This window comes from Pantherophis guttatus, chromosome 8, assembly GCF_059756535.1.
Source record: "Pantherophis guttatus breed Tessera chromosome 8, ASM5975653v1, whole genome shotgun sequence".
In the NCBI taxonomy this organism is placed as follows: Eukaryota; Metazoa; Chordata; class Lepidosauria; order Squamata; family Colubridae; genus Pantherophis; species Pantherophis guttatus.
In genome coordinates, this window is record NC_142070.1 from 9,238,016 (window position 1) to 9,265,037 (window position 27,022).

General features: G+C 45.0%; 1 protein-coding gene across 1 annotated transcript in view; it reads left to right on the forward strand.

The window, feature by feature from the left end:
* Positions 1-27,022, forward strand: part of FRAS1 (Fraser extracellular matrix complex subunit 1) — a 447,420-nt gene that overhangs the window by 258,288 nt on the left and 162,110 nt on the right. Inside the window, exons 21-28 of the mRNA XM_060687010.2 lie at positions 255-401; positions 6,607-6,753; positions 12,770-12,910; positions 15,121-15,264; positions 16,298-16,438; positions 18,794-19,055; positions 20,249-20,333; positions 23,784-24,110. Coding sequence (XP_060542993.2) covers positions 255-401; positions 6,607-6,753; positions 12,770-12,910; positions 15,121-15,264; positions 16,298-16,438; positions 18,794-19,055; positions 20,249-20,333; positions 23,784-24,110 — 1,394 coding nt within the window. The remainder of the gene's footprint in view (positions 1-254; positions 402-6,606; positions 6,754-12,769; positions 12,911-15,120; positions 15,265-16,297; positions 16,439-18,793; positions 19,056-20,248; positions 20,334-23,783; positions 24,111-27,022) is intronic.

A 27,022-nucleotide genomic window follows, 5' to 3' on the forward strand; every position in this document is an offset into this window, starting at 1 on the left:
TGTACCTTCTATTCCTTGCCAAAATATTTTTTATTAAATATGCTCAGTTTTCTAGCAAGCACTGCTCCTAACCATATATACAGTATTATATTTGCAAGAATTATGTGAGGATAGTTTAAAGAAGAAGATCTCGCGATTTCGTGGCTGGGCGGAGATTCGAACATTCATTTCCGTGTCCAACACATTTCTTGTTACCTATGCAGGGAGTTTGAGAGTCTGCGTTTAAATGCCTTTGTCTCCTCCTTCCCTTCCAGAGTGCCATCCTTCCTGTAAAACCTGTACAGGAGAAGGCCCATTTTCCTGCACTTCCTGTGACGCCAGCCTCGTCCTTTCTCACGCTGGCTCGTGCCTCTCGGCCTGTTCCCTGGGATTCTATCAGGATGACAACCTTCACTGCAAACGTACGTGGTGCCTCAGTTTCTCCGTTTTATTTGGGAGAATGTTTTAAAGAAGTCTGGAGAGGTGTCTGTCTAAGGACAACTTACCATGGCCAACTCGCTGTGAATCAGGGGTGAAATGCTACCGGTTCGGGCCGGTTCACCTGAACTGGTAGTAAAAAAAAACGCTACCAGTTCGCCAAACTGGTAGTAAAAAAATGCTTTAAAAAGTTTTTTTTAAAAAAAATGTTCCATTGATCGCCGTGTTGCACAGCTGATCTTTGGAACTTTTTTTTTTTTTAAAAACTTTTTAAGCATTTTTAACTACCGGTTCCGGTAGCTTTAAAAAGTAAAAAAAAAAAAAACTCCAGGAAATCCAAAAGCGCGTGTTTGGTGTGGATTGTGCATGCGTGCACAGCGCGCATCTGGTATGCACTGTACATGCACATGTGCAGCATGCGTCCGGCATGTATGGTACATGTGCAGCATGCATCTGTCATGCACTGCATATGCGCAGGAATCGAACCAGTGGCGACCGACGGAGGATTTCACCACTGCTGTGAATGATTACGAAATAAATGATTGCAAATTGAGGACTATCTGTAAATTATAGGGTCATTTGCTGCGTGTCTGTGTGATATTTGTGCATCCTGATTTGTGCATTCTGCTAAAGACATGGCTTGCTAGATACAATTTTAAATTTCTGGGGTTTTTAAATTGAGCCGAATTCATCTAATAATTTTAATTATTTTAAACTGATGTTTGTCTTGTGTTTTTAAATAGGCTGTACACCGCCCTGAGTCCTTCGGGAGAAGGGCAGTATAGAAATAAAATTATTCTTATTCTTATTCTTATTCTTATTCTTATTCTTATTCTTATTCTTATTCTTATTCTTATTCTTATTCTTATTCTTATTCTTATTCTTATTCTTATTCTTATTCTTATTCTTACAATGATTGGCACTGTGTCAGAGCACTAAGCCTGTGCTTCCCAACCTTGGCAACTTTAAGACGTGTGGACTTCAACTCCCAGAATTCCCCAGCCAGCACATTCTGGGAGTTGAAGTCCACAAATCTTAAAGCTGCGAAGGTTTAGAAACATGGCGCTAAGCTATACATTTTTGGCTCAGAAGCTACAACGGCCAAGTTCACACAATGCATTAATTCAAACCGAGCAAATTGCATTACGATTTCTCTAGGACATTTCCATGTTTGGGACGTGTTCAATTGTCGTTACCTTGACTTCCACGGAACAGAAAGGAGAAAAATCCAACTAAAATTAAGATGTGGGCATGAATCAAGATCTTTAATGTAGTACATTGTACAATAGGCTGAGAAAGATACAATTAAAAGAGACTGCGGCAAAAAAGCTTGCAATGAATCCCGAACTTTTATATCAAGCGGTTCTAGTAAACGGGCACCCCCAGAACAAATCTAAGTAGCTTACATTGTACATTTTATATTGCTTTTACGCCGCCGTTTTGAATAATATGTCACTGATATATTTGAAGTTGGTAAATGGCAATACAGCTCATTATTAGCTGTTTCTTTGCTCTGCTAATCCACATATCTTCTTAACGTTACAGTTGTTAATTAATTAAGCCTTGTGACACTCTCTGGAATTGATAAAGTGAATGAGATGCTATAGCATAGAAAATTAGATTCAAGCGATATTATAGGATGGATTGGAATGAGAGAAGTGGGCAGGTGGCGTGGAATTGTGTGTCCTTAAAGGAAGAAAGTTAGGGGAGAAGAACTTGGTTTAGCTTCTGACTGTGATCTAACTCAAAAGAGTTGATATGTTCATTCTTGTTTGATCTATCCTGTTAATTGTTAAAGCCGTGTTTCTCAACCAGTCTAAGAAGTGTGGATGCTAACTACCAGAATTCCCCACCTAGCCATGGCTGGCTGGGGAATTCTGGGAGTTGAGGTCCACACTTATTTATTTATTTATTTATTTATTTATTCAATTTATATGCTGCCCCTCCCCGAAGACCCAGGGCGGCTCACAATACACTCAAAAAATCACTATAAAAACACTTAAAAATTAAAAACATTAAAACCCATTCACATCATTCATGGCCGGATCTCGTCAGATCACAAAGCGAGATCAACGGCCCCAGGCCTGCCGGAAAAGCCAGGTCTTCACTGCTTTTCGGAAGGCCAATAGAGTGGGGATGGTCTGGACCTCAGGAGGTAACTGGTTCCAGAGAGCTGGGGCAGCCACAGAGAAGGCCCTCCCCCACGGGCCCGCCAGCCGACATTGTTTAGCTGATGGGACCCGGAGGAGACCAACTCTGTGGGATCTTATCGGTCGCTGGGAACTATGCGGTAGAAGGCGGTCAACGTTTTAGAGTTCTTGTGGCCCGCCAGTGGCCAGCGGACTCAGGTAGCAGACTCAAACAGTGAGGAAGTTGGGGAGGAACATGGGCCAATCCTGGAGTCTGGGGAAGGCTCTGATGAGTGCTCTGCGTCGGAGGCAGAGATGGGGCCAGGGCCGTCAGACAGTTATCAGCTGCCTTCGGAGTCGGATATCAGTGGGGCAGAAGAACAGCTGGAGCCTGTTCCCAATGTGGGCATGCACAGAGTTGCCAGGAGAAGGGAACAGCAAAGGATCAAGGGTTGACTCAGGAGTAAAGCCACAGGTGGATGGTGAATGACCCCTCCCATAGGGAATAAAGAGGAGCGAAAGGGGAGGGGAGTTTGCAGGAGACAATTAGTTCAATTCATTAGGGTGAAGATCTGTTCCTGACTTATTGCCAAGTAATTGTTGCTCCAGCGTAGCATTTGGAAGATATCGGCTAGGCAACTCTCCAAGCCTGATAAAGGTCTGTAGTTGTGCAATCTCATGAAAGACTGTTTGCCGGGACTTTGCTGGAGAGGAATTCCCTTTAACCTAAATAAAAGAGCTTTTATCAGGACGAGGAGTCTGCATCATGATCTTGGGAGGCCTAGGTCAGAACAAGAGTTGTCAAGTTTGGGGAATGTGTCTACGGAGATTCTCAGTCATCCAGATCATGGCTGCCCCAAAGGTGCTTTATCAAGAGGCCACTGGACTGTCTGTTTTTCTTTGAAGCTGAAGAAGCTTCCTGGATAAGAAGCGAGAAATGTCTCCAAAGAAAAACCAAAAAATCCAGTGGCCTCTTGAAAAAGCACCTTTGGGACTCTGTTAAAGTGTTGCAGGGCTCTATCTGCTATAGATTTTTGAGTGTCAGATGTCAGGGAAATCAGAAAGTTTAAATAGGTATAATAATTTATTGCAAGCTTAAGCTCTCTACAGAAATCTGAACTACTAAGAGCCAAAGCAAATTGGCAGTTGATAAGAGTCAAAATAATGTGTGGTGGGTTCAGGGGTGGGTTCTAAATTTTTTTTACTACCGGTTCTGTGGGCGTGGCTTATTTGTGGGCATGGCTTGATGGTCATGTGACAATTCTTTAGGATTTAGCAGAGGTACTGATCTATCAGGCTTTTAACTGCTTGCAGAGCTGTACCTATCTACCCATTTATTTTTGCAGGCACTGGTCTACCCATTTATTTTTGCAGGCACTGATCTACTCATGTATTTTTGCAGGCACTGGTCTACTCATTTGATTTCTTTTAACACTGATCAGCTGTAGGACGGCCCTTTGAAGCCCGGCGGCAAGAGTTTAAACAGTTTTTTTCCCTCTAGTCATCAGCTGGGACTCAGGAGGCAGCAATAGATTGGGGGTGGGGCCAAATAAAAAGTAAGAATAACGCAGGAGGGTGGGGGTCCATGGGGGGGCAGAACCGGTTCGGTGACGTCATATCGTCACTGCTACCGGCTCAGGAGAACCAGGCCTAACCGGGAGGAACCCACCACTGGGTGGGTTGGACTTAGAACTCTTGTGGGCACAAAGGGACTCAAGACTTATTTATTTTATTTAGCATATGTTTGGTCACACACAGTATTAAAACACTTCATTTTTACAGGTTAAAAACAATTAAAACAATAAAAAAGCAGTAAGAAAACCTAAAAGGAAAACAGAAATAACATTTCAAAGTTTAATGTCCAGTCAGTAGCTGCCATTGTTATGCAGAGGAAGTCCCTAGAATCTCCTGGATACCTTCTGTTAGGGCATTCTCTCACTATATGCTGGATAGTCTGTCGAGGGGCCCCGCAATCACATTGTGCTGAAGGTGTCTTTCCCCATTTATACAGGGAGTCAGCACACACCCCATGAGTTGTTCTAATTCTATTATATGTCACCCATATGTGTCGGGGTAGGCTAAATCCTGGAGGTATACTACTAGGACTGATATGCTCGGAGACATCTTGGGGGGAACAGCTATTCCACGCCTCCATCCACTTTTGTGTGGTGTTCTGATGATCGGCCATTAACTTACGCACTGTCAAGATTGGTGGATTTCTTGACTTTAATCGGCATCTTAAGAGATCAGGAATGTATCCATGTATGGGTAGAGAGGAATTTAACAGGATCTTACTATACTCCCGAATGACTCAAGACTGATGATGCATTTGACCCCTCCCTCAGGCTCAGCCTGGTCAACTCCTACACTCGGATCTCCATTGCTTCAAATCAACTCTTTAGGTGTTTATGTTCAAATGTGGCCCTCTGTCAGTCTTCACTTGTAGATGCAAATCTAGCATGTCAGGAAGAAATCTGGAGCAGTGGTTCACCTCATTCCTCAGTAGTCTGTTCCAGTCAGCGTTGAGGACTGTGTTCCAATTAAGGAGGGGAGAAACCACAACTACGGCCCCTCACTTATGTGGTGCTTGAGAGTTGGGCGCATCCAACTCTCTATTTCACATTTACGTAAAACTGTTGGGTGAGGTCATTTGTTGGAGTTTGGTATCATCAGTATGGATATTTCCCCTGTTAGGATGTCTCCTAGGTCAGGGATCAGCAACTTGTGGCTCTGGAGCCGCATGTGGCTCTTTCACCCCTCTGCTGCGGCTCCCTGTCACTCAAAAAACACATCAAACTGCCAATGTACGACACCTACCAGCATGTGATTTATTGAGGTTTTCAACCCCCGGCAGGCCCACCATGGATAAATCCAAGAAAAGTTTCAGAAGAAAACAGAACATTCAATTCAACTACATATGCTAGTTTTGTGGCTGCTCAAGAAATAGCCAGCACGGAAAGGGTTTTGTGGCTCCCGATGTTTTCTTTTCTGTGGGAAACGGGAGTGTTTAAGGTTGCAGACTCCTGTCCTAGATTATACTAGGAGTGTGTTAAACGTAAGGCCCCGGGGGCTGAATCCGGCCCACAAGGTGCTTAGATCTGGTCCGTGGGGCTGCCCTTGAAACAGCGAAGGACCGCCCCACAGTGCCTCTGCCAGTGAAAACGGAGCTCGGGAGGGCTGTGTGCGGCCCTCCCGAGCTCCGTATTCACTGGCAGCAGGTTGCAGGAGGCCCTGGCAGCCAAAAACGAAGCTTGGAAGCCTGTTTTCACTGACAGAGCATTCGGGCCACCACAGGCGCCCCGACACGAGTGAAGTCGAGCTGGCCATGTGCACCCTGGCCATGCCGACCCTGGCCCCCCCAAGGTCAAACACAACCTGATGTGGCCCTCAATGAAATCGAGTTTGATACCCCTGTACTAAGGTTTCCCAACCTTGGCAACTTTTAAGACTTGTGGACTTCAACTCCCAGAATTCCTCAGCATGGCTGGCTGAGGAATTCTGGGAGTTGAAGTCCACATATCTTAAAGTTGCCAGCGTTTCATTTTTCATGTACCCAAAGAAGAATTGTATTATTATTACACAGGAAGGTAATCAAATTCACTGCTTCATGAATGAAATTAAAAGCTACGTTAACTTTTGGTCCAGGATTGTCCCCCACGCTATGCTGGTTGATGACGAAATGAAAAACTTGGCTTTAAAAAGGAAGTTGTAAGACTTGATTTATGTTTATTTGTTTTGTATGTTGTATTGTTGTATCTATGTTTGTTCGTAATCTTTAACTAATAAAAACTTTTTTTTTTTAAAAAAAGAAAAACTTGGCTTTATAGAAATAGCGCACCTCTGCTTCTTATCGTTTTTTGACTTATCCGAAGTGTTTTATATATGATGTAGCTCTGGGTTTGTTTTTTTTTAAATCCTCTCTGTATTGCGACTTGTCCCCCCGTAGAAAGACTTCTGAAGTGTCCTTTGAAATGCAGATTTTGTAATTTTGAACTCTTATAGCTTCGGCTCTTAATGTGAAATCTGATCGGTCTCGATGTTTTTTTATCTTTCTCTCCAGCTTGCAGTGACTCGTGTCTGAGCTGTGATTCGAGATCCCACTGTACTTCTTGCAAAGATCCATCAAAGGTGTTACTATTTGGAGAGTGCCAGTATGATAAATGTCCATCGCAGTATTTCCTTGACGTATCTACCAGGACTTGCAAAGGTGAAGGAAATTCCAAAAATGTTCATCTTGAGTCTTAGTAACAATGCTCAGCCAAGTGTTTTTTTTAAAAAAAGTTTTTTTATTTTTTAAAAACACAAACATAAAACATATCTTTTCCAAAACGAAGCATTGATACAGTCACAAATTAGTACAAATCACTAACAAATCTTAACTTCCAATTACACAACTTAATATTTTACTCAGTTATTTCTCTAAATTTTATCAATTTAACTATGCCCTTATCCCAAAAACCGCTACTTAAATCTTAAATCCTAACCAAACATCATTCCATTTTTCTCTTCCTTTTTGCTTAGATGGATATATTTCAAAAATATAAATCATTACAGTTATTGTAAACATTTAGAAAATATTTTAACTATTACTCCCAATATAATCATCTTTATTACATTACTATTAATCCCGACACTATTGTTTCATTTTTACTGTTCCCAACATAATCATTTTTATTTTTGGCTGTAAATTCTTTATTTCTATTGTTAAATCCAATTTATACATTTCATTTTTACTGTTAATCTCAACATACTCCTCCCTATTTTTGCTGTAATGGTCAGCCAAGTTTTAATGGTCTGCATGAACCCACCTCTGTGGTCTCTTCCCTACCTGTTTCTCTCACCTGCCATATTGAAGCCTTTTCTCTTCAGTCCTGTCTCCCACTCTGCAGACGCCCGTGCGTACCCATGTACGGGTAGTCCTCGATTTGCAACAGTGTAGTGACCGTTCGAAGTTACAATGGCACCGACGAAAGTGATTTGTGAGCATTTTGCACACTTAAGGACCGTTTATGGGTCACATGACCAAAATTTAGATGCATGGCAACTTTTTACGACAGTTGCAATGTCCCGGGGGTGTCACGTGATCCTCTCTTGTGACCTTCTGACAAACAAAGTCAACGAGGGAAGCCAGATTGACTTAATAACTGTGTTACTAACTTAATGTCTGCAGTGCTTCACTTAACAACTGTCGCAAGAAAGGTCGAAAAAAGGGGCAAAACTCACTTAACAACTGTGTTGCTTAGAAACATAGATTTTAGGCTCAATTATAAGTCATGACAACTCACACCCACACATGCTTTCTGCCATGGGTAAATTCTGGCCAAGGGTTTGCTCTGCTCAGTGGTTAGTTGAATGATGAATGAGTTTAAATTTGTAAATCCCTCAATTACCTCCTCTCCTCTCCTCTGTCTCTCCTCTCCTCTCCCTCTCCTCTCCCTCCTCTCCCTCCTCTCCTCTCCTCCCCTCCCTCCTCTCTTCTCCTCTCCCTCCCCCCTCCCCTCCTCTCCCTCTCCTCTCCTCTCACCATCCCTCTCCTCTCCCTCTCACCTCCCTCTCCTCTCCTCTCACCTCTTCTCCCTCTCCTCCTCTCCCTCTCCCCTCCTCTCCCTCTCCCCTCCACTCTGCCCTCCCTCTCCGTCTCCTCTCCTCTCCCTCTCCCCTCCCTCTCCTCTCCTCTCCTCTCCTCTACCTCTTCTCCCTTTCCCCTCCCTCTCCCCTCTCCTCTCCCACTCCGTCTCCCCTCCCTCTCCTCTCCCTTCCCTCTCCCTCCTCTCAACATTGGTTCATTTATTTATTAGATTTCTATCTCACTTTTATAAGTAACTCAAGGCAGTGAACATACATTATATTCCTTCCTCCTCCTCCTCTTTTCCTCCATAACGAAAACCTGTGCGGTGAGTTGGGTTAGAGCGTGTGATTGGCGGAATTAGAATTCACATTCTTTTGGTAATTGACCCAGAATCAACCAATCGGCTTTCATGCCTAAGTGGGACTAGAACTCATTGTCTCCTGGTCATTGGCCCAAACTTAGCCAGCTGGCTTTCATGCCTAAGACAGGACTAGAATTCACTGTCTCCTGGTGATTGACCCAAAGTCACCCAACTGGATTTCATGCCTAAGCCAGAACTAGAACTCACTGTCTCCTGGTTTCTAGGGCAGCACCTTCACCACCACACCCAGCTGGGTTAACTGGTTGTATAGATTAAAGCTCAACTGGTTTCAAATATTTGCTGGAAATGTTGCAAGTGTCCTTCAGTAGAGGTCTTTGAAGATCCACCCACCAAGAGAGCCAGCCAGCTCCTGGTGTCATGTTCCAAGAAAGAAAATCCACTATCAACAGAAGATTGAGGGCTTGCTCTTTTCTGACCCGAACAAAATTGCATTATAAATATATTATCCAAGGGAAATTCTTTTCCATCTTCTTTAGTGACTTATCTCATAATTAGCTACCCTGAGACGACTGATCTTATTCCTTTTTTTAACCATCAAGGTCAAGATTGAGACACGATGAAAATAAGGGGCAGAACCTCTGATTAATAAGGGCCTCTTTATTCATGAATTTGCTAGCTCTGGAAATGAATATTGTTGGAACAAAATGGAATCTAGAATTCATTGTCGTCGGTGGAAGACGGAAAACAAGGCCAAGGGGTTGAAAATTGATCTATGCACAAATCAATGGTGGGATTCAAATTTTTTTACTACCGGTTCTATGGGCGTGGCTTGGTGGCCGTGGCTTGGTGGGCGTAGCAAGGGAAGGATACTGTAAAATCTCCATTTCCTCCCCATTCCAAGGGAAGGATACTGTAAAATCCCCATTCCCACTCCAGGGGAAGGATACTGTAAAATCTCCATTCCTTCCCCACTCCAGGGGAAGGGTGCTGTAAAATCTCCATTCCCTCCCCACTCCAGGGGAAGGTTACTGCAAAATCCCCATTTCCTCCCGATCATCTGGGATTTGGGAGGCAGAGAATAGATGGGGGCGGGGCCAGTCAGAGGTGGTATTTACCGGTTCACCAAACTACTCAAAATTTTCACTACCGGTTCTCCAGAACTGGTCAGAACCTGCTGAAACCCACCTCTGACACAAATCCCAGTAACCCCTTATTTTTGCTTTTATCTAAATTCACCATCCAGAAACCTTCTTCTCCAGAACTGAAGAAGCTTCTTGGATGAGAAGCGAAATGTTTTCAAGGGGGAAAAAAGAAAACCAAGGAAGTCCACTTGAAAAGCAGCTTTGGGGACAACCACAACCTGGATGATTGAGAATCCACACAGGCAACCTTCTTCTGCTTTAATGTCAAACAAATCCCCATCTTTTGCATCGAGAGAAAGTGCATTGGATTGTTTTTATCCTGATAGCAATATTTAACGAGATGTTAAAATAATAGGGTTGAATGGTTCCATATGGTTATCGCAGGGGCGGAGATAAGCTGTCCTAGGTGAAATGCTGAGAATTTGGCAGAGAGATCCAAAGAACGTCTCTGCACTTCTGCTTATTACAGCTCCTTATCAGAGAGATAATTTTTGGAAGAGTTGTCTTCCAAAAAGCTCTAAAAACCATCACCATCTCCTCCTCCTCCTCTTCCTCCTCCTCTCCTTCTCCTCTTCTCCTTCTCCTCCTCCGCCTCTCCTTCTTCTCCTCCTCCTTCTCCTCCTCCTTCTCCTCCTCCTCCTCCTCCTCTCCTCCTCCTCCTTCTCTTCCTCCTCTCCTTCTCCTTCTCCTTCTCCTCCTCTTCTCCTTCTCCTCCTCTTCTCCTTCACCTCCCCCCCCCCACTCCTGGCCAGGGAATTCTGGGAGTTGAAGTTCACACCTCTTAAAAATGCCAAGATTCAGAAACATTGCTCTGGAGGCTACAGAAAGTGGAGTTGTAGTAGACCACAGATGACTTTGGAGGTGGATTCTATTTGAACAGACTTTCCTTAAAAAAATAAAATTCTTAACCACCTGTCCATTTCTATTTGCTTATCTCTTGTCTCATCACTTCGGCTTCCTGAACAGTCACCATCGGTGTCATGCCTACTTCACAGATCCCCAAATCCATTGAATTAGTGAGACATAAATGTCAAGTCAGCCTGATCACAGTTTGATTCTCTTCTCTACGGTACCCTTCTCTGCAAACAATTCCTTTTTTCCCCCCCTGATGTGGAAAGCGAGAGGAAGATGAAACTTGGGGGGTCTTCCGACGATCCACTTCGCCACATTTCAACCTAGAAATGAGGAGAAATTTTCTGACAGTGGGAACAATCAACCAATGGAACAGAAGTTGCCTTCGGAAGTTGGGTAGCTTCATCACTGGAGGCCTTCAAGAAGAATTGGACTGCCATTTGTCGGAAATGGTGTAGGGTCTCCTGCTTAGGCAGGGGGGTTGGACTAGATGACCTAAAAGGTCCCTTCCAACTCTGTTAATCTAATCTAAACATTTCTTTTCTGAAAACGGTGTTTGAACTGCCGAGAGCCAATGTCACCTTCCTTGTCAATCTGGCCTGCTTAATTAGCCGCTGTTTGTGGAGAAATCCCACAGGCCCCTCGGTCATTGAGAGAGAAAAGATTGATGGCTTCCCTGGGAGGCTGACGTGGGCCGATCAGCACTCTAGCCACTCGGGAGGACGGATATCGCGGTCTCGTTCATCTGGACGGCTGGAAAAAAATGAGCAGCCGCGATTAGGTTAAGATAATTGGGAAAAACGTGGAGCTCCAGGGAAGAATTTGTGTTATTTTAAGACCGTCTCTTTTTGGCGTTTCTTCTCCGGGTCTTACATTCTGTTTTGCCGTTCTTCCTTTGCCCTTCGGTGCGTTCTGCAGACGGTACTAGCGTGACGGATGAAATTGGGGAGGTATAAAGGGAGCTCCATGGTGGCTCTGTGAGGAACTGCTCTCTTTTATTGTCTTAATAAACTACCAACCTGCCTTCCATTGAGGACCTGTATACTGCACGAGTCAAAAAGAGGGCTGTGAAAATATTTAAGTCGCTATAGAGCAGGGGTCTCCAACCTTGGCAACTTTAAGCCTGGAGGACTTCAACTCCCAGAATTCCACAGCCAGCAAAGCTGGCTGTGGAATTCTGGGAGTTGAAGTCCACCAGGCTTAAAGTTGCCAAGATTGGAGACCCCTGCTATAGAGCATTGCACACCAGAACAACTACACCAGTGGTGGATTTCACTTACGTTTCCTACTGGTTCGCTCGTGCGCTCGCGTGTATTTGATGTCATCCGGGCGGGTGGGTGGAGCCTCCCACCGCAACTGCTACTAGTTCGCCCACCACTGAACTAGACACAAGAACAGTTTTTTCCCAAATGCCATCGCTCTGCTAAACAAATAATTCCCTCAACACTGTCAAACTATTCACTAAGCCTGCATTAGAATTACTGATCTGTCCCCGTCCACACACACACACAAACACAGCCAGCCGAGGGTTAAGGAAACACTTTGGCACACACCCAGGTCTTTATCTCCAACTTGGCAGCGATTTACACACCGTCTGCCAAGTGCATTTATTTCCACAAAACAGAAAGATAAGATACTTAGCGTACAAAAGTCCAAATCAGAATAATATTCCTCTCAGCAGTTTCCGGACAAGGCTTTAGTGACTATCCAAGGTTTACTTTTGTTCGTCACAGGGATCGCTGGCCACCACCCTCTATTATATAGTCTCTGGGGTGTGGTCCAGTGACTCAGTTCTAATCCCTAGCACGCCTCCTGAGCTGCTGCAATCGTTTATCACGCCTTCGGAGGCGTGCATCCAGGAATGATGTCTCTCCCTCGCTCTCATCCGAGCCACCTGTCTCCCTGCTAATCTCCTCTCCCTCGGCCGGCACCTGAGACAGTGCCAGAGGGGAGGGGCCTGGAGAGGGAGGCCTGGCTGACTCCTCTTCCTCACGCTCGGAGCTTTCTTCCTCTGATGGGACAGGCTCAGAGGGAGGGGCCACAACAATTACTATGAATCTTCTCATCGTTCCTATCACCCATCTCCTCCCACTTACGACTGTACGACTGTAACTTTGTTGCTGGTATCCTTACGATTTATATGGATTGTTTCCTAGTATGATTCGATTGCTTATTTCTACCCTATGACTATCATTAAGTGTTGTACCTTATGATTCTTGACCAATGTATCTTGTCTTTTTACGTACGCTGAGAGCATAGGCGCCAAATACAAATTCCTTGGGTGTCCGATCATACTTGGCCAATAAAGAATTCTAATCTAATCTAATCTTAATTCCAGAGTGTGACTGGAGCTGCAACGTTTGCCACGGTCCAAACCGTACGGATTGCCTGCAGTGCATGGAGGGATATTTTCTCCAGCAAGGAGCTTGCGTCGAGCATTGTCTGCCGGCATTTTTTAGGGAATCTGAAACATGTCAAAGTAAGTCTTGATGTACTGGCACTTAAGGTACCATTTTGTGTGATCACTTTGAGGGGGCGTAGTTCGGAAATCACAACAAATAGTGGCTGTTTTTTTTTAAAAAAAAACAAAAACAAATCCACTACAGGTAGTCCTCGATGTACAACATTTCGTTTAGTGACCGTTTGAAGTTACAACTGCATTGAAAAAAAATGACTTATGCACTTACCTGGCATCCAAAACCGGCCATTTGGAGACTCCTGGGAGGGGCGGGGTGGAGTGGGAGGGGCCAGCCAGTCCTTGTAACTACCGGTTCGGCGAACCAGATGTAAAATTAGCATCCGGTTCATCCGAACCTGTACGAGCCGGCTGAATCCCACTCCTGACCTAAACTATTATTTGCCTTCCACTTCTAATTTATAAACATAAACCAGAGAACCAACTTTCCCAAATCTACCTCCCTCCAGATCAGGGGTGAAATGCTCCCGGTTCGGACCGGATTGCGCGATCCGGTAGTGATGGCGGCGGGTGGTTCCGAGAACCGGTAGCAAAAATCCCTGCCCCCCCCCCCCATGCCTAGCTGGGCCGCACGATCATCAGAGGCTTTTTTTTTTTTTACTTTTGAAAGCATTTTTTTCCTACAACCTCTTCAGCCAAAAAAATGCTTTTAAAAGTTAAAAAAAAAAAAGCCTCTGATGATTACGCGGCTCAGCTGGGATCATCAGAGGCTTTTAAAAGCATTTTTTTCTACAACCTCTTCGGCCAAAGAGGTTGTAGAAAAAATGCTTTTAAAAGTAAAAAAAAAAAAAGTTGGCCACGCCCAGCCAGTCACATTACCCCCCCTCCAAGCCATGTCCACAGAACCAGTAGTAACAAATTTTACATTTCACCACTGCTCCAGATGTATTAGGACAATTCCAAATATTCCCATCCAACATATTAGATGGAATTTCTTGAAGCGGTAGTCCTAATATATCTGAGAGACACAGGCCTGGGAAAGATGCCATGGATGATATATATACCGTGTTCCCCCGAAAATAAGACCCTGCCTTATATTTTTTTGAACCCTGAAATAAGCTCTTGGCCTTATTGCTATGCACTCAAAAGCTTGATTGGGCTTATTAGGGGATGTCTTATTTGGGGGGAAACAGGGTAGCATAAGAAGGCAGTAGGTTCTGCCATGGAACATGCCAACAGGGAGAATCTTGGAAGCTAGGTAAGCCTGGAATAAGTGATTCCTATAGAAGAGAATGTACATATGGGTCAGAGGTGGTATTCAGCCGGTTCGGACTGATTCAGACGACCAGTAGTGGCGATCTGTGGGTGGGACTGGGCACAATCCCGTCCTATATTGCTGTGTTTTTGACGCCGCACACATGTGCAGACGAAGCGTGTGATGTGGCGCACAAGCGAATTGCCATGTTTTGTGATGCCGCACGCATGTTCCGGTGCTCGCGCACGGTCACATTTCCGGTGCTGGGCGAACCAGTTGCTACAGTATGTGAATCCTATCTCTGGTATGGATTGAACTCTGGAGTCCTTGGTGCTCTCTGAGCTTGATTCAACAACCAAGCTCAGAGAACACCAAGACTCTCAGAATTAGTGAGCCCAAAGGAAAATTGTAATGGGACTGAGACAAAGAATGGCACTGGCGTTGACTGGGATTTGAATGGGAGATACTGGAAATTGAAACCTGTTGAAAACAGAGTGTCAGTTGACTTCCATAATGCTGCTAAGAAACCTTCATGGTTGCCGTCCTCAGGAGTTGAGCTTATCTTTACCTTTTCTCCATCCAGTAAAGGGGTCTGCAACCTTAAACACTGAAAGAGCCATTTGGACCCGTTTCCCACAGAAAAGAAAACACCGGGAGCCACAAAACCTTTCCCGGGCCTGACTTTCTTAAGCGGCCACAAAACTAGCAAATGTAGTTGAATTAAATGTTCTGTTTTCTTCAGAAACTTTTCTTTTCTTGGATTTATCCATGGTTGGCCTACCGGGGATTGAAAACTCAATAAATTGTGTGATGCATATTTTGAGTGACAGGGAGCCGCAGCATAGGGGTGAAAGAGCCACATGCGGCTCCAGAGCCGCAGGTTGCTGATCCCTGATCTAGTATCTCACTCTGTTTGCTATCCTGGTTCTTAGGGGGTGATAAAAGGCAGGGAATGAATCGCTGCATCCTATGTAAATCGGGAAACACTCCTTTCTGAGTTTCTTACGGGGCTTTGCAGGATGTGTTGATGACCACTGCCTCCAGTGTGACGGGCCGCGGAAATGTGTGCGCTGCCAGGCTCCTTTCCTGCTCCTGGATTCCCAGTGCGTCTTGTCTTGTGGAAAGCGGTACTACGGGGACCACGGAGGGCAGATATGCCTAGGTAAATGAATGAACACGTTCAAAGTTAAACACGCTCGATGCACAGAGCAATCTGAGTAAATTTTAAAAAGTGCAAAAGGAAATCACACCAAAGATTTCACCCATTGGGAGAAATTCATTATTCAAGCGATCATGCTTCATTTAAACAGAACCTTTAAAAAAAATAATAATTTGCAGAACATGTTGGAAGGAAAAAACCTTTTTGGTAGAAATCCACTAAGCATCTTCAATACGGGATGCCTGCATCAGGACCCCAGGTCTGGTTTAAGGGTTTAAAGCAGTGGTGGTGGGCTGCTGCTGACGACCAGTTGGACTAGATGACCTACAAGGTCCCTTCCAACTCTGTTAATCTAATCTAATCTAATCTAATCTAATCTAATCTAATCTAATCTAATCTAATCTAATCTAATCTAATCTAATCTAATCTAATCTAATCCAATCCCGTGATGGCAAACCTATAGCACAAGTCTCACCAGACGTTGGCAAATGGGCTGTTTCTGGCCACCGGAGGTCCTCCGGGGGGGTGGGGAAGGCCATTTTCGCCTTCCCTAGACTCCTAGAGAGGCTCTGGAGCCAGGTGAGAGAGAAAAACGGGCCTACTGGGCCATCGTGTGGGAGGAGCGAGGGGGGTGGGGCGCATAGAATTATGGGCGTGGGCACTTGCGCGCACGACCCCCCTGCCCCTCCCCTCTCCTGGCACATGATGGCAAAAAGTTTAGCCATCACTGATCTAATCTAACCTCTTCAAGGGTAAGCCCATGTAGAACCCATTGCAGTAGTCCAGACGTGAGGCAACCAGGGCAGGAGTGACTGAATGTTCGTTCGCCTCACATTATTGAAATTTGAGTCCAAGTAAAATGCGGCGGCTTTTTAAATTGGCTGTCAGATTTCAACCCACCGCATGGCTGATGTCAAAGGCAGACGTGTTCCGAGTTAACTTTCCTTGACTATCAATAAAGGAGTTACATAAGAGTGGCCTTGTTTTCTCGGTTTAAAATGCCTATCATAGCATCTTGCTTTTCCTTTCATGCTAGCTTGTCCCGAGGGATGCTTGGAGTGTGACGGTTCCACCAGATGCCGAGTTTGTAATTCCACTACATTCCTTCAGAAAGGCCTTTGTGTGGCTGACTGTGGGCGTGGCGTCTACAACGACCCCCGAAATCGGCAGTGCAAATGTGAGTTCCCCCTCTAGCCATTACAGAATAATCTGATTCAGCCCTAATTTCTCGTGCTTAAGATTAAAAAAACCAAACAGTGATTTTACAAGGATGAAAATTGGTTCACACCGCACACTGAACTACAGAGCTGAAGAAGCTTCTCGGGTGAGAAGCGAAACCTCTTCAAAGAAAAACAAAGAAAGTCCAGTTGCCTCTTGAAAAAGCACCTTTGGGACAACCATGACCCGGATGACTGAGAATCTCCACAGACACACTGAACTACAGTTTGTCTCAACCATGGTTTGTTGAATCGACCTCTCTAAACTTGGCCACTTTAAGACTTGTGGACTTCAACTCCCAGAATTCCCTAGCCAGCATGGCTAGCTAGGGAATTCTGGGAGTTGAAGTCCACGAGGCTTGAAGGGGCCAAGTTTGGAGACCCCTGGAATAAATCATCAAGCTTGCATACATACAGTACACTAAGATATAAACCATGATTTGTAATCCATGGTGACTGGGTGCACGCACTAACATTCGCTGAAGTGCCTCTAACCACGTGATGATTTATTAGGTTGAGTATTGTCAGTTTGAAGAAACCTGAGGTTATATTACTCCGTGTGTCACACTGGGGACAAATTTTAGAGGAAATTTTCTGCCGCCCTGCAAACTACAGCTCTGAGAATTTAAGACCATAAAGCATTTTAAACAGAATATATCTTTACAGTACATTATCGATCTAATAAAGGAGGATGTTCACTAATATTGGTTTTATGTCTCTCTCTCTTTTTTCCTCATTTCTCCTGAAGCATTCTGGCTATTTTTAAATTGCTAGAAATTTCTTCTTGAGATTTTGGCTATCCTCTTTTCCACCTACAGATAGTCCTTGATTTACAACACTTCATTTAGTGACCGTTCAAAGCAGGGGTGAAATCCAGCAGGTTCTCACAGGTTCTGGAGAACTGGTAGCCGAAATTTTGAGCAGTTCGGAGAACCGACAGTGGAAATTTTCAGTAGTTCAGAGAACTGGCAAATACCACCTCTGGCTGCCCCAGAGTGGGGTGGGAATGGAGATTTTGCAATAGCCTTCCCCCAGGAGTGGGGAGGGAATGGGGATTTTGCAGTATCCTTCCCCCAGGAGTGGGGAGGGAATGGGGATTTTGCAGTATCCTTCCCCTGCCATGCCCACCAAACCACACCCACAGAATCGGTAGTAAAAAAATTTGGATTTCACCATTGGTTCAAAGTTACAACGGCACTGAAAAAAGTGACTTATGATCATGTTTCACACTTATGAATGTTGTAGCATCCCCATGGCCACGTGATCAAAATTAAAATGCTTGGCAACTGGTTCATATTTATGACGGGGCAGTGTCCCGTGGTCATGTGTTTGCGACCTTCTGACAAGCAAAGCCAATGGGGAAGACAGATTGACTTAACGACCGTGTTACTAACTTAATAACGCCATTGATTTGCTTAACAACTGTGGCAAGAAAGGTTGTAAAATGGGGCAAAACTCACTGAACAAACTGTCTTGCTTAGCAGCAGAGATTTTGGGGCTCCGTTGTGGTCGTACGTCGAGGACTTCCTGCAAATGCAAGGACCAGTCATGAGTAACTCTACCGTTGTAACTTCAAAACAGTCGCTAAACGAATGGTTGTAAATCAAAGACTATCTGTAATACAAAGTTATAAAAATAAGGGTTAAAAGTTAAAAAATAAGGAGAAAAGCAACTTAGAACTGAGAAGAAATTTCCTGACAGTTAGAACAATCAATCAGTGGAACGACTTATCTCCAGAAGTTGTGAATGCTCCAACACTGGAAGTTTTTAAGAAGAGATTGGCTAACCATTTGTCTGAAGTGGTGTAGGGTTCCCTGCCTAAACAGGGGGTTGGACTAGAAGACCTCCAAGGTCCCTTCCAACTTTGTCTATCCTATCCTATCCTATCCTATCCTATCCTATCCTATCCTATCCTATCCTATCCTATCCTATCCTATCCTATCCTAATTTCATTCTTCCCTAATTTCATTCTATTCTATTCTATTCTATTCTATTCTATTCTATTCTATTCTATTCTATTCTATTCTATTCTATTCTATTCTATCCTATCCTATCCTATCCTATCCTATCCTATCCTATCCTAATTTCATTCTATTCTATTCTATTCTATTCTATTCTATTCTATTCTATTCTATTCTATTCTATTCTATTCTATTCTATTCTATTCTATTCCTATTCCTATTCCTATTCCTATTCCTATTCCTATTCTAATGCGCAAAGTTCAGTGACTTTATATGTTACGGAAAGAGTGTTGTGCAAGAATAATTAATAAAAGAGTGAATTTTGATGGATTTTGTTTCTTTCTTTTGTTTTAGCTTCTGGGCCTGCTCCTGGGTTCAAGGCCAAGAGCCTCCTCTTGGTAGGAATTGGTGGGCTGAAACTACTAGATGGTTCCTTGATGGAAGTAGAGAACCTAGAGAGCTACGGAGAAGGCCTTCTCTTTCGCACGGCAGCCCTTCCCACCAATGGCAGGCTGTTAGTCCTGGCTGAAGGGAAAGAAAGTGAACAGGACCATTTCACCTGGGAAGACGTGAAGGAACAGCGCGTTTTCTTTGTCCATGACAAAATGAAATCCAGGTGATTTGGTGGTGCTTTCCATCTTCTGTATGAGGAGAATATGAGGAGAATGGGAGAAGGTCCCTCTACCGAATGTAATACCTTCTGTCAGAGTGTGCACAAGTCTACCACGTGTATCAACCAGAGGTGGTATTCAGCCGGTTCTGTCAAACCGGTAGCAGAAATTTTGAATAGTTCGGAGAACCAGCAAATACCACCTCTGACTGGCCCCTGATCTATTGGCTGCCTCCCGAGTCCCAGCTGATCGAGTCCCAGCTGATTGGCTGGGTCTTCTTTTGTTGCCCTTCACAGGAGAACAGAGCTGGAAAGCAGATTAGTAGGGTGGGGAGGGAATGGAGATTTTATAGTATCCTTCCCCTGGAATGGGGTGGGAATGGAGATTCTATAGTATTCTTCCCCTGGAGCAGGGTAGGAATGGAGATTTTGCAGTATCCTTCCTCTGCCATGCCCACCAAGCCACGCCACGCCCACCAAGCCACACCCACAGAACTGGTCGTAAAAAAATTTGAATCCCACCACTGGTATCAACCCAGGAGTACAGCCAACAGTGGTTTGTATCAAATAGTGGTTTTTATCTAAGTAGGAATATAGGAGTAGAATCTACAATAGGAATATAGGAGTATTATACAAACAGCAGGAAAGAAACTCGACAAACAGAAACCATTCTAGCAGGGCCTTCTCTTATTACACAGGCTCTTAAAGGGATAACAGCCAAAGATCCTGCTGACTCATTCCCAGGCGCATGCACGGAAGGTGCCCGTGAAGCTAGCGTGTGTGTGTGCGTGTGTGTGAAACCCACTTCTGCTTGAAACCCCAGAAAAATGTACAATTGCTACTCTTCTGGTTGAATGAAAATGTGTACCTACCCTGTTTCCCCAAAAATAAGACCTCCCCTGATAATAAGCCCAATCGGGCTTTTGAGTGCATGCGCTAAAATAAACCTCCCCCTGAAAATAAGCCCTCCCCGAAAATATTTAAATGCAGAGCTGGAAATCAGGTAAGACGGCAAGAGGAGCCCCATCTTGCTCCATGCGCCCCAAAATAATAAGACCTCCTCGAAAATAAGGCCAAGCGCTTATTTCGGGGTTCAAAAAAAATATAAGACAGGGTCTTATTTTTGGGGAAACACAGGTATCTACATAGTAATTAATTACATTTATAGCAATATAATACCATATTGGGGTTTCGTCTAGGAATGGCCAGTTTTTCCTGACGCTCAGCTATCAAGAATCCACATCTGAGCCAGTAATGTTCACTGTTCAAGCTGTTTCAACACAGGTAAGGTAGAGGATGGGTTGATTTATATTTTTGAATAGGCTGGAGGGGAAAATACATATATTGGCAGTATTTCTCTGCTTGTGTGTAAGATTCCCCGTAACGGGTGAGATGGAAATATATGAATTTCTTACTTGTTTGATCGATGTCCCATATTGACATACATTTAAAGCAAAAATGCGATATATATATATATAGAGAGAGAGCTTTATGGTCAAAACCAGTGCATCAAATCCCATCTGGAATTAGCTGCAATCTAATTCAGCAATCACTGTGAAGCTCTGGGCACAGGTGTAATTTGTGCTTGGCAAGGTCATTGCCAACCATTAGGCCACAGTTATTTTGCACCAATGGCACTTTCTGGATCCTCTTCAGGAGCAGCAACTCTAGAGCACACTGCATCGCATCTCTGATTAAGTCATGAGCACCTAAGCTCAGGCTGTTCATTTTTTGGAAGCTACGAATAGCAGGATTTGGGCATCTTATTAAGCCATAAGCCACAGTTTACAAAGGGCAAGGTAAAGTTCACCAATAAATCCGAAACCAAACCAATTTTCTGTTATTATTTAGTAAGAACGGTATAACAGAGTTGGAAGGGGCCTTGGAGGTCTTCTAGTCCAACCAAACAGGAGACGCCGCTATACCATTCCAGACAATGTTTGTTTTTCTTTGAAGACGTTTCGCTTCTTATCCAAGAAGCTTCTTCAGCTCTGACTGGGATGGTGGGGAATGGAAGGATTTATACTCCTTGCAGACAGCTCTCTTTTTGGAGAGTCGTTGAGACCACTTGGAGGTTTGTCTCTTTCCTCAGAGTCCCTTGAATATAAATCCTTCCGTTCCTCACCGTCCAGTCAGAGCTGAAGAAGCTTCTTGGATGAGAAGCGAAACGTCTTCAAAGAAAAACAAAAAAGTCCAGTTCAGTGGTGGGTTCCTCCCGGTTCGGTCCGGTTCAGCCGAGCCAGTAGCGGTGACGATATGATGTCACCGAACCAGTTCTCCCCCCCCCGCCCTCCCACCCACCCACGTTATTCTTACCTTTTATTTGGTCCCACCCCCAATCTATTGCTGCCTCCTGAGTCCCAGCTGATGACTAGAGGGGAAAAAAACTGTTTAAACTCTTGCCGCGGGGCTTCAAAGGGCCGCCCTACAGCTGATCAGTGTTAAAAGCAAACAAATGAGCTGGGTCGTAAGTGCGAGGACTGGTCGTAAGTGCGAGGACCTTCCAGAAATGACTGACCAGCTAGCCACGCCCACCTAGTCACAGGACCTCCAAGCCACACCCACAAAATAAGCCACGCCCACAGAACCGGTAGTAAAAAAATTTAGAACCCACCCCTGATTCAGTTGCTTCTTGAAAAAGCAGATTTGGGACAACATTGACCTGGATGATTGAGAATCTCCGTAGACAAACCAGTCCATCTAGACAACCTTCCTAGTATAATCTGGATGAATTCATCTTCTTGGGTTTAGAGATGCCTTGTTGAGGTACTTTTATCTCCCAAATGGTAACTTGACCACCATGTCTCTGTAATCTGCCCACACGTTGTCTTAAAACTCTGGAAAGCTTAAAGGAAGATTCATAAACTACAGTATGACCTGATAACCCTCAGTGCCTATCTGAAGAAGCTGACTCAGTCTTTCTGAAAAGCCTGTGGGAAGAAACACTTATTCATTTCACCGAATGAGGTCATTTGCTAGCTCTTAGATTTCAACACATTTAGTTCCTCAAGCCTTATTTAAGGTTTTGTTTTTTTTTTAAGTCAGCTTTAGCAGAACCCAGACAAAATTCTCAAAGTGGAATGCTACTCTAAAACTACTCCAAAAGTACTACTCCCAAAAAATCTGATATTATTAGCGAGTTTTAGAAAATACACTTTGTTGTGACCTAGGTTTACTGAGTCATCACACGACACAATTAGTCCCAAAAAAAACCTTTTTTTATTGGAACAGCTGAGAATTACATTCATTCCCAGCTGAATCCCAATTAGTTGCAAAACAAGTCCTTCGGAAGAAGTCCTTCGGGATAATCACCAACCTTTATCTTCTTTGACACCCTGCCAAAGGCCTTACTTGGCAAAGCCCCACAAAGTTCAGAAACAAACAAGAGATGCCGACTGGAAACAAAGTTAGCAACCTTGTTTTCTTGCAAAAGGCCCAAGTGCCTTTGTTTCTCTTTTAAGCCTTATGGGAGGGGCCAATCATATCCTGGCCTTACTCCCGAGTCGTCCCTTTTGCTTTAGCTGTTCTTGCCTTCTGGCAGCTCTGCGCATGCGTGCACTAGGAACAGGCTCCTCCTGTTCCTCTGCCTCTCTGCTGTCCGACTCTGGGGTCTCCGGAGTCCGCACATCATTCCGATGGCCCTGGCCCCATCTCTTATCCGGGCCTTCCCCAGACTCCAGGAGTGACCCATGTTCCTCCCCAGACTCCTCACTGTCCGACTCCACTGCCAGCTCCACAGGCTGCTGGCAGACTACAACACACTTTTCCCCAAATGTTTCCACAATTTTGGCCACTACTGTAGCTTGAAATAGATCTATACTAGTCTCCCTTTATTTCTTTGTTGGTAAAATATAAATTCAACACAAAAATAGTTTGTCGCCAAAGCGATGACCTGCAAAGGCTCCTGGATTGGGGCTGAAAGGCGAAAGCAGAAGCAGTATGTTCCATCCCATATTTGGATAGACCAGGTTACCCCGATAGACTGGTCTCACCGGAGGAAACACCCAGGTGCACATACATGTGTTCCATTTTACCAAGCTGAGGAAGTCATATCTGAACAACCGGGATTTGATATTTTATGTAGGCGAAAATACAGAATTGAAAAACATTCCTGAAAAAAAATGACTTCTGTACCGCTCTCAAGAAAAATTGCATCGTTGTGCCCAAGTAGTCAATTCTAGAGCATCTTTTTTTAAAAAAATTAAAAACTCTGTGTTCTGAAACAGAGAATACAGATGATCCTCGACGTACGACCCTAATAGATTCCAGAATTTCCACTATATGTCATGATGGTTGTAAGTTGAGTCATCCATGTGACTGACTCGATTTTACAATGTTTTTTTTTTGCAGCGTCCTTCAGCTAATATGGCAGTCATTAAGCGAACGAGGTGGTCATTAAACTAAAACCATGGTGGTTAAGTGGACGCTGCATTCGTTAAGCAAACTCTTTGGCAGTAAGAGCCTTTTTGTTACTGAAAACTGGTTTGCCACAAAAAAAACCCCCATAAATCACAGTCATGTGATTGCGGGGTGCTGCAAATCACAATAGATGCCATCACACATTTCCAAGTGCCCAAAATGCCAGCGGAATTTTGAAACCAGGTCTTAAATACTGATTTTTGGGGGGATCCATTATAACTTTTAACGGTCACTAAGTGATTTACTGTAAATTGAGGACTACCTGTACCAGCCACTCAGGAGTTGATTTTTGTTGTTGTTGTTATTCTATTTCAGGCTCCTTATGTCTTCAAGAACGAAGTCCTCTTGGTTAGCAAAGGGGATGCTGGAACCATCACCAGCCACTTGCTTGATATCCAGGATAGGGATAATCCTCAAGATGTGACGGTGACCATTTTAGACCCTCCAAAACATGGGCAATTGGTCAAGCTTTCAGGAAACGGCCCTTTGACTCTGCATGTGTTCAGCCTCGGTGAACTTTCAGGAGGATTCGTGCATTATATTCATGACGGATCCAACAGTTTGGAAGACACGGCGGTTCTGCAAGTCAGCGATGGGTACCACTTTCAGAATATACTCTTCCGCATCAAGATTGATCTAAAGGTAAGACCTCTGAAGTTGTGCCAGCAATAGTTAATAATAATTTGGTGCCCAACAGCGTTGGGAGGGTAATGGCCATAATCCTTGACTGTTGGTCATGCTGGAGCTAATAGAGGCAGTTTGGTCTAGTGCCATGATGGTGAACCTATGGCATGCGTGCCACAGGTGGCACGCAGAGCCCTGTTGTGGCTCCATTACCTGAGCCTGTGTCATCGGCAGGAGAGGACTCCAAGAGTGAAGGAGAGGAGTTGGCAAGGCCTCCCTCTCCAGGACCCTCCTCTCTGGCAATGCCTTCGGTGTCCGCCGAAGGACAAGAGGTAGGGCTGGGGCCAAGCACGTCCACGCAGCCACAGGTGGACAGTGATGAGGGAAATGAGTCTTGGTTGGATCCTCGGCAGCGTCGCAGAGATAAGCGCGTGCAACAGAAGAAAAGGCGTGACAGAGATTAAGCTGAGTCACTGGACCACACCCCACAGGGTATAAAAGGGGGTGAGGTGGCCATTCAGACTCTGTGACGGACAAAACTAACTACTATCGAGTCACATTGCATCTTTGGAAACAACATTATCGGCCTTGGATTTATTTTACGAACTGGACAATTCTTGAACTGTGTGTATCTTGTTTATGAGTAAAGTTCTTGGCAAGCAGCTACTGGGTTGCTGCCAAGCTTCTTATCGGAAGAATTGGTTGTCTGCCAGTTTATTTAACCCCCGGCTGTCTGTTTGTGTGCGTGTGTGAGACGGGGACAGAACAAGCCCTCTCTGCAGACATGCCAGCCGTTGCCCCAGCCCAGCTCCATCGCGGATGCGTGCGCACCTCCTGACGGCCAGCTGGTCTTTGGGTCTCTTCCTTGCTAGGGGCGGGGCGCATGCAGAGATGTGCACATGCATGCGGGGGGTGGTGAATGCACGGGGAGCGCTCACATTGCATTTTGTGGGTCCGCGTTTTGGGCCTGGAAGGCCTCCTGCACCAACCTAGAAGCCAAAACAGGGCGAGGGGGGTGGGGCGCATGCACGGGGTTGCTTCCATTGCATTTTGGGGTTTCACACATGCATTTGCGCTCCATTTTGGCCTGGAAAGCCTCCTGCACCAACCTGGAAGCGAAAAATGGGTGAGGGGGAGTGGGGAGCATGCGTGGGGGCGCTCACATTGAATTTTGGAGTTTCACGTACGCATTTGCGCATGCTTGCGCTTTGGGCACTCAGCACCAAAAAGATTAGCTATCACTGGTCTAGTGATTGAGGCACCAAGCTAGAAAACGGAAGACGTGAATTCTAGACATGAAAACCAATTGGGTGACTTTGGGCCAATCACCCGAAGACCCTGAGTTCTAGTCCCGCCTTAGACATGAAAGCCAGCTGAGTCACTTCGGGCCAATCACCAGGAGACTGAGAGTTCTAGTCCCGCCTTAGCCATGAAAACCAGCTGGGTGACTTTGAACTGGTTACACTCAGCCCAACTCTCCTCACAGAGTTGTTGCCGTCGGGAAAGTAGGAGAAAGAAGGAATATTGGATACGTTTGCTACCTTAAGTTGTGTATAAAAATAATGAGGGTGGGAAATAAATAAGTTAAGTTGTGGTTGCTCATATGTTCATGGGCAGAACTGTTACTGCCATGTTATCTTTGTATAATAAGGGCTACGTAGGCTGCTGTTTCTTCTCGTGTGTCAAGGTACTGGTTATAAGTCTAGAAACTTACATGGCTTGGGATCAATTTGGTCTAGTGGTTAAGCACCAGGCTACAACCATCACTAATCACTAGGAGACTGTGAGTTCTAGTCCCGCCTTAGCCATGAAAGCCAGCTGGGTGACTTTGGACCAATCACTAGGAGATGGTGAGTTCTAGTCCCGCCTTAGCCATGAAAGCCAGCTGGGTGACTTTGGACCAATCACTAGGAGATGGTGAGTTCTAGTCCTGCCTTAGCCATGAAAGCCAGCTGGGTGACTTTGGACCAATCACTAGGAGACGGTGAGTTCTAGTCCTGCCTTAGCCATGAAAGCCAACTGGGTGACTTTGGGCCAATCACTAGGAGATGGTGAGTTCTAGTCCCGCCTTAGCCATGAAAGCCAACTGGGTGACTTTGGGCCAATCACTAGGAGACGGTGAGTTCTAGTCCCGCCTTAGCCATGAAAGCCAGCTGGGTGACTTTGGACCAATCACTAGGAGATGGTGAGTTCTAGTCCCGCCTTAGCCATGAAAGCCAACTGGGTGACTTTGGACCAATCACTCGGAGACTGTGAGTTCTAGTCCTGCCTTAGCCATTAAAGCCAACTGGGTGACTTTGGGCCAATCACTAGGAGACGGTTAGTTCTAGTCCCGCCTTGGCCATGAAAGCCAGCTGGGTGACTTTGGACCAATCACTAGGAGATGGTGAGTTCTAGTCCTGCCTTAGCCATGAAAGCCAACTGGGTGACTTTGGGCCAATCACTAGGAGACGGTGAGTTCTAGTCCCGCCTTAGCCATGAAAGCCAGCTGGGTGACTTTGGACCAATCACTAGGAGATGGTGAGTTCTAGTCCTGCCTTAGCCATGAAAGCCAGCTGGGTGACTTTGGACCAATCACTAGGAGACGGTGAGTTCTAGTCCTGCCTTAGCCATGAAAGCCAACTGGGTGACTTTGGGCCAATCACTAGGAGATGGTGAGTTCTAGTCCCGCCTTAGCCATGAAAGCCAACTGGGTGACTTTGGGCCAATCACTAGGAGACGGTGAGTTCTAGTCCCGCCTTAGCCATGAAAGCCAGCTGGGTGACTTTGGACCAATCACTAGGAGATGGTGAGTTCTAGTCCCGCCTTAGCGATGAAAGCCAACTGGGTGACTTTGGACCAATCACTCGGAGACTGTGAGTTCTAGTCCTGCCTTAGCCATTAAAGCCAGCTGGGTGACTTTGGGCCAATCACTAGGAGACGGTTAGTTC